Source organism: Amaranthus tricolor, chromosome 9, assembly GCF_026212465.1.
Source record: "Amaranthus tricolor cultivar Red isolate AtriRed21 chromosome 9, ASM2621246v1, whole genome shotgun sequence".
Classification (NCBI taxonomy): Eukaryota; Viridiplantae; Streptophyta; class Magnoliopsida; order Caryophyllales; family Amaranthaceae; genus Amaranthus; species Amaranthus tricolor.
Window position 1 is genome coordinate 11,263,809 of NC_080055.1, and position 8,277 is coordinate 11,272,085.

Here is an 8,277-nt window from a genome sequence, read left to right on the forward strand (position 1 = left end):
ATAGAATGAGAGTGAGATCATTATTATAAAAGGAAATAGGGGATGTTTGTCAATTAGCTTATATGAAAAGATTTATCAAATATTTTCTTTTGTTATTTGATCGATTAAAAAATCAAAAGTTAGGTATTTTTAAAAACTCAAAATTTTAGCTTTTTAGTTAGCTTAAGTCATATACTAAATATATTTTCTCTGTTCCATTATACTTGCTATATTTAACTTTTTATACAATCCAATGTGCTATTTTGATCATTTATATATTGAACTATACACATCTAAAAATTACAAAAACTTAATTTTATGAAAGTATGCAATTAGACGGTTCAAACAAGATCGCACTTGACTATATTTTTTCTTACACATTAACCGCAATACTTTAATGATGAATAGTGTCAAAAATCATTATATAGCGAGTATTTCAGAACGAAAAAAATAATATTTTTTGTTGTTTAATCAATCAAAAAGGTAAAAGTCAAAAAAATAATTTATTTGCTAAAAGATACATAATTATTTGGGCTGCGTTTACAAATTCAAAATTTTGGAACTTGTTAAGAAAACATGAATTGGTAAAAGTCATACAAGTACAGAGCCTATACAGAAACTTGGACCATATTATGGGAAAACAATACCAATTCACATTGAATTAGATTGCATTCCATCCAGTATTTTACACGAGAGACGATATTTGCTTCAATGGATATAGGAGCCGATCATAAATTTTTAAATGAGATTGTTTTACGGTAATATTATTTTTATTGAACTGATCTAATGTAACTATCTAAAAGTGATTACTCATAATCTTAAGTGAACACTTATAATTTTAAAATATTTACTTTTTATAGTTTTAAAGCGAACACTAATGTTAAATTGTTTATTTGTAATCTTAAAGTGACTAATTATAAAAATAAACTAATTATATAAATTCGTGGGCGACACAGTCTAGGTACTGATTCTCCGTATTTTGATTTTATTGTTAGTTTTCGTTAGTTTACAGAAACCAAAAGCAAGGATTAAAAAACCAAAGTATAAATTGGAAAGAGAAAAATAGAAGATAAGAGGAGGAAAGAAAAAGGAAGAAAACAAGTCATGGTTATTATGCCAAACACTGCATTACCAACCTTTCAACTTGTTTCCTCTTCCAAACGACGCAAAAAAAAGTAGATAACCCATTTCACCGTTTTATTGCATCTTTTTTCCTCTTCTTATTTAACCCATTTTAAAAAGAATTGAAATTTGTTATTTTGATGAATTAATTGATAATGGGTTGTTTCCCTAATTGGCTAAGCGGTATGTATTTATGTTGGGTTTTTCTTTTCTTTTTAGGGTTTTGTATTAATTTGTCTAAAAAGTAATCTTTTTTTGACACCCTTTTATAATTTGTATATGATGTTAGTATTCCGTTGTTTAATTGATGAATATTAAATTTGTAATTTTGTTCTTTTTGTTTTAAAATTGTGAATTTAATTGTCCTTTTTGCTAATTACTTTTGTATACAGTTTTTGTTCAATTTTGATTGATTATATGAGCTGCAATAATACTTTGTTAATTGGTGATGTTTTTTTCAAAAGAGGTAATTTTCTTAATATGGAAATAATGGGGTTTTGTTTTTTGAACCATTGTTTGTGAACCTTGTGTTGGTTAATAAGTGATTATAGTTTTTCAAGAACTAAGATAAGATGTTTAGTAGATGCTAATTGAGATGGTTAATTTTCAAGTGATTTATCAATGGTGATGATTGATAAGAGCTCTTGATTTTTACTGGAATGTTTGAGTTGAACATGGGTTATACCTTTCTTTGGCTTGTTGAGAATTTTTGGTTTCTTGGTTTTGCTTGAACTTCAATTGATTTGGTTGTGTCCCCACAATAGTGATGTGAATATGTGGTGCATTTGCAGGTCCAGATGAACATCAATCAGGAGTTGTGTATGTTTCGTCGCTTACGAGTATTGTGGTGATGCATATTTGAGATTGAAGTTATGGATAGGTGATTAGAATGATTGGTGTTGTATAATCCGTTGTTAGTTAGTTTATGAATAAGATTACTAGTGTTTGGTAATGATTTGGTATAATTTTCCTAAACGGGTATTGAAAATGGAATTCAATTCTTTGCACTAGTTAGTGTTTGAGCTACTGGAAAAGGAAGAGATGATCTAGTTGGAGGAACATTGCGTTACATGGGTAGGGTGGGTTTAAGATAGAACCATTATTTCGAGATTTATACAAAGGAGTAGAGAATTTGACAATGGGGTTGCCTCAAGTATCCTCTAGTGAATCTAATGAGGAATGTCGGTCACAATCGAGTCCGTGCACTGAAAATCCAGCCCATTGTTGTAACATGAGCACATGTGATCGGGACGAATTGGGTGTTGTCCAGGTAAGTATACCGTGTAGGGATTCGTCATTATCTCCAAAAGGAGAAATTTTAAGGAACGGTAAGGACGGTATTGGTACTTCTGATGAATCTTTTAAGCCAATAAGGAATAAAGATATTGTGCCGTATGCTCCTATGGTGAAATTTGTGCCAGGTGATATTGGCTGTAGGAATGCTAAACAGGAGGGGGATGTTATTCCTGTTTCAAGGATTGTAGGTTTTCAAGCAAATGAAACTACGATATGTTCTCGGGAATTGAATGAAAGTAGATGTTCTGGTAAGGTTGATCATGATGTGAATGATGCTGGATCGTGTGGTGTAGTATTTAGAAAGAAATTGTTGTCTCCTTTGAGCAAATTGATTTTGCCAGACAACTGTAGACGTGATGTTTTGAATCCGGGATTTGGATCGTTGTCCCCCGTAAGAACTGAGAATGCTTGTACCATAGGGATACAGGACCTTAGAGTAGCAAATGATGGATCAATGGATCAGTTGAGTACCCCAATCTCATCACTCTATCACCGCAGAGGATGGATAAATGCATCGTTTGAAAGCTGTAAAAAGGCTTCATATTTTATGGTCGATGGCTCATCATCAGTAGACCCGGAACCATGTGATTTTTCTATGTCCCCTCCGGGAGGCAGAAACTTGGAAAAAGCAAACATACGCAGTCATGTTGGGAGTAACTTATTATGCATAGAGAGAAAGACCTCCATTTCTCTTCCATCATCGCCCCTTGGTCGGAAATCTTGTGAAAGAATGGAGATTGCAGATGGAATTAGGACTACTACAAGACGGTTGGAGAATGATTATAGTAACATTGAACTATCACTTGATGGGTCTGTTGCTTGTACACTGTATTCCGCAGAAAAAGAGGTGTGTAATGTCACGGAAAAATCAATGGACGGCTTTCAGTCGTCATCCTTTGATTCTGCTGGTGGGTTAACTTGGCCAACCTTTCATGATTTAGGCCCTAGACTAGGCTTTAGGGCAGTTAGAACTTTTGGTGGGAATTGTGCGCGTAGGTCATTGGTTGGCTCATTTGAAGAGTCCCTTTTGTCCGGTAGATTCTCCTTTGGGAGTGTACATCAGGTCGGTTTAGTACTTCCATTTCTGGCATTTTTCTGTTGTGTTTTTTGGTAGTTTATAGCCTCTTTGAAGCTTACTGTTGTATTATATATCTGTTTCTTGTTAGAAAATCGATGGGTTTCTTGCTGTTCTATGTGTTAGCGGAGGAAGTTTCTCGCCGCAATCACAGAAACTTCCATTTTCCGTTACAAGCGTGGATGGAGATAGTTACTTGCTCTATTATGCATCCATAGCTCTTCCGGGCAAGTCTGCTTCCAGTGGGAGTAATGTCCAGAAGTTTAGAAGAAGCCTCAGCAATGATGAGGCAAAAGCTACTAGAAATCGACTGCGCATTCCCATGAAAGGACGAATACAGCTGGTATTTAGTCCTTTGTGCTTGTTTATTCAGACTAGCGTGATAAAAACATCGACTAGTTTTTGTCTTTACCTTGAATTTATTTTTCATGGAAAATGATTTATATAAACTCTGCAATTTTGCTATTATGAAGATTGTTTTATTCATGGTGCAGGTCCTTAGCAACCCGGAAAAGACCCCTATTCATACCTTCTTTTGCAACTATGATTTAAGTGACATGCCTGCGGGTACCAAGGTGAAAATTTAGTTTTGTAGCAAGTCGGTGAAAATTTAGTTCTGTAGCAAGTCTTGTATGAGACAGGCCCATCCAATCAATCTATTTAGTATTTATCTAATTGTTCACTTTAAAATTATAAGTGATAAATCTAAGGTAATGATTACCTTTAAGACTTAAAAAGTGATTGCATATAATTGTTCTCTTTGAGATCGCAATCACTTTAAAGTGAAAGTGATCAATTTAAGGTTATAAATGATCAATTTAAGATTATAAATGATTACTTTAATACTGTAAGTGTACATTGGGCCAACGCAATAAAGATGGTCTCACCTTAAGACCGTCTCATTTGAGATTTTGTATTATTTTTATGTCTTTGTATTAGATGTTTGTTTGTATCTGTTCATCTTTTATGGTAACATAGCATTTGGGTAGGAAACAAACCTAAGCTGTTGTGTGGTTGGGTTTGGTTAGTAACATCAGCGATCCCACATGGGACAATGATGAGCAAGGTTAATGAAGAACTTTGCTATTTAGAAATCAACATGGCAAATCTTGTGCCCATTTCGTGTAGGTTGGGGTTATTGAAAGACCTAGTTAGCTTAAGCGGCGTGAAAGATGGCCAGGTCGTATCTCGAATATTGGAATTGTATGAAGTGTGAACCTTGTGCCCATGTAGTGTAGCATGGGGTTATTGCAAGACCTAGTTAGCTTTAGCTGTGTGAAAGATGGCCAGGGCGTATCTCGAGTATTTGAATTGTGTGATTGTTGTGATGTTATATGGAAGTTTTGTGTGTAGCACGTGTTTTTGGGTCCAATAAGGAGAGGTTACTAGTATGTTAATTTGCATATAATATGTCATCCATGTCTTTGGAGGGGTAATATAAAGATTACCTACTAAATAGTAATTAGTAATCAGTAATTAATTGGATACGCCTCTCAGAAAGCTTGTACTACTATTACATTGTTTGTAATCTTTCTAGGTTACAAACTTACGATCAGTTAAAGATTTATTTTGACATGCAAAACACATTCATACATTTACACCATTCAACTACATACATACGTTTACATCATTAGACTACATTCATACAAATTCAGATATTCACACATTCCTTTACAATTCTTGCTATAAGAAATGATCTGAATCATCAATGGCTAACTCAATTTAGAACATATTATTCTTGAAATATGGTGTGTAGTTCGGAACTTCTCATTCATAGTAGATTCTAGAGCCTATACAGGCGCAATAGGTTGTGCCTTAAAGTTAATTGATAGATACCGATTTTTGTGGTGTGACACATGGTTTGATTTACCACCATGCTAGGAGCTGTAAGTTTGGGTGCCTTTAGGCAGAAGGGAGCCTCAAGAATGAGACAATATTGTTGCAAATAAGGATTTTCCTTGGGTTTTGAGATACATATAATGAAGGTTGTGTTTTAATGTTTTTGTGATTGTAGTTTTATGACTCTTTCTTATTTTTTGGGCATTATCTTGCCCAAAAATCTTATCGGATCCTAAAGAGCTAGAGATTTATGAGTTAGAATCAGTAACATATGATCAACATATGTTTGAATGGTGATCTACTCTTATTTTTCTTGTTCCTACTATTGTGACTAGCTAGGCCATACGAGCTTATTTTCTGCTGTTGTAATCGTTCTTGATAAATGTGACGATAAGCATGCTTGTTAACCGAGTTACAACATCCTTGTTTATGAAATTGGCCGTTAAATTTGGCCTAGTTTTTTTCTTCCCCCTCCCTTCCCCTCATAGTATGTTATTTAAAAATTTTGTTTCTTATTTCGATAGACATTCCTGCGCCAAAAGACAACTCTTGCATCCGCCAAATATTTTGCTGTACCCGATCAACATAAAGTTTGTGAGACACCCTTAAAGGAGGAGAGTGAAGCTGCTATAGATATCGGTATGCTATCAATAAATGGTTGTGAAGAGAATCCGAGAGATACAAGCAGTAAAATAAGATCTTTTCCGATCAAAGGTCAGGGATGCTTTAACTTAGCAAGTTCTTATGATAAAGGGGAACAGGAGAATGTGTGTAGAAACCGGGGACAGATAGACGCTGCTTCCAATGTATATAAACATGAATGTCAGGACACTTGCAATGTTAATTTCTGTGAGGCCGCGTGTAATGTAACTGAGAAAATGGGCTCTCCTGGTTCATTTAAGGTCAAAGAGAACTCGAGCAGTTCCGGAGTTCTGCGGTATGCTCTGCATCTTCGTTTCTTGTGCCCTCCATTGAAGGGGCGTAAATCTGGAGAAAATCAGCGGGAAAGAAGATTCTACTTGTACAATGACCTAAGGGTTGTGTTTCCTCAAAGACATACTGATTCCGATGAAGGCAAGGTATGTTTTCGATGTTTAATAGGAGTACTTTGATTTGAAGCTTATTGCATGCAAGTTCAGTTTTGAAGTTTAGTTTTGGATCAATCTCATTCTCATTAATTGTCTATGACTAGAGTGCGATCAGCTATGTTACTTGGACATGTGACAAATACTTGTACGTGTCCAAGGGTCGGATACGTCTAAATATTATATTTTACACCTAAAATGAAGTGTTTAAGTGTCATACGAATGTCTAAGCATCAAGGATCGGACACGGGTACGTGAAGCAAAATGAAGAGTCCGAGTAACTTAGGCGATCAGAAATAATTCATACCATCTAGATTAGTAAATGCACTCAAGGGAGGATAAAGGGGAAATTCCTCATTTGCTCATTTTAAACCGTCTAAGGGCCTGAATTTACTTCTTTTTGCAATTTACATTTTGCAAATGTTTTCAAATTTTAAAGCAATTTCAGGGTTTTCAGTGGTTCCAAACTTTTGTAGAGGACACATCTGTTAAGGTTCGATCTTTTTAAATAGTTCAATGGTAATCTGAAACAACTTCTTTGTTTTTGCAAAAGTAACGTTACATCCTACATTGCAAACCCTGCTTTAGACGGGAACCACTCATCATTGGGGTAATGACATGTTGTCGTTACATCCTACATTGCAAACCGTAAATTGTATTCCTTGGACTTAGGAAGTTTGAGTAGCATAGTGCAAAAAAAGGTTACATAACTCATCGCAAAGGTTTTTTGAGTTAAACAAGACCGAACTATAGACCCCGTTAACTACAAAATCATCTGCAAAACCCATTTTTTCAACCATTAGAGTGATATGATCAAATCCATATTTTTGCACTATGCTAAGTAGTGCTTGCCCCAAGATCAAGAGAATTTGATTGATCTTTCTTATATGGTGACTTATGTTACTTGGACTCGGGTACTGATATTGGATACTGATAAGTGTTTAATTGCCGATACGTCTAAATATTCAATTTTATGCCTAAAATGAAGTGCCTAAGCGTCACACCCATGTCCGAGGATTAAGGATTGGACACAGGTACGTGAAGAAATATAAAAAGTCTGAGTGACATAGATGATAGCTGTTTTAAGATGCGACCCCGATACCCATCTGAAATTTATTGTTTGATCAGTAGTGGGTTTGTTGTTTCATTTGATCTTTTTATCCAATAATCTTACAACCATAAAACTCAAATTTTCTGTTACTAAATCAATCTTTATTACTAAGAACCACAAATTATGAAATAGCTTTAGTTCTCTTCATAAGATTCAATTCGACAAGAAACATCCGATTGTTCATTTCAAGGCTTGATCTAGTGTTTATATACTACTTGTTTAGTGATTTATCCTTCGAGATTTTCGTTGCAGTTGAACGTAGAATACGATTTCCCAGCAGATCCCAAGTATTTCGACATCGGGGACTGATCAAGTGTATTATTATCTCCAGCCATATTTACAGTTCAATAACACATTGTACATGTTTATCATCATCATACCCAGTGTATTCCGTTTATAGGAATTCTACGAGCAGGGTCTGGGACGTTGTACATACTGTAAAATGTAAATACAAATCAAGTGTCCATGATGGACTCTGTTAAACTTCTTTCTCTTTTGTACAGGTAACTCTAAATTCAAAATAATAAAATTATGCAATTTAATTACTCAGATGGTATAATGTTTTCAATGTTGTGCTTGTTGGAAATATTTCGCATGCAAGGAATGTCTCACATCACTAAAATAACGGATTATGAATTGTATATAATATGTAATTGGTAATTTTTCTAATATTATATAATTTTGGGAAAATATAAACCTCGTTAAATGTGTATGCAATTCAATATTTATTACCGTGGGTTTGTTAGCCTAAGCACACGGGTGCCCTGTGA

General features: G+C 34.8%; 1 protein-coding gene across 2 annotated transcripts; it reads left to right on the forward strand.

Moving 5' to 3' along the window:
• The first annotated feature begins 943 nt into the window (after window positions 1-943).
• On the forward strand, window positions 944-8,056 carry LOC130823737 (uncharacterized). 2 transcript variants are annotated; one of them, XM_057688473.1, is made up of 6 exons: window positions 944-1,284; window positions 1,893-3,460; window positions 3,564-3,815; window positions 3,967-4,047; window positions 5,836-6,390; window positions 7,760-8,056. In XM_057688473.1, exons 2-6 carry the CDS (start codon window positions 2,240-2,242, stop codon window positions 7,814-7,816), a joined length of 2,166 nt encoding a protein of 721 aa, XP_057544456.1. In that variant the 5' UTR covers window positions 944-1,284; window positions 1,893-2,239; the 3' UTR covers window positions 7,817-8,056. The 2 variants fall into 2 exon arrangements, with proteins under 2 accessions (XP_057544456.1, XP_057544457.1); XM_057688474.1 differs by having other exon boundaries at window positions 944-1,154.
• Window positions 8,057-8,277: the final 221 nt, after the last annotated feature.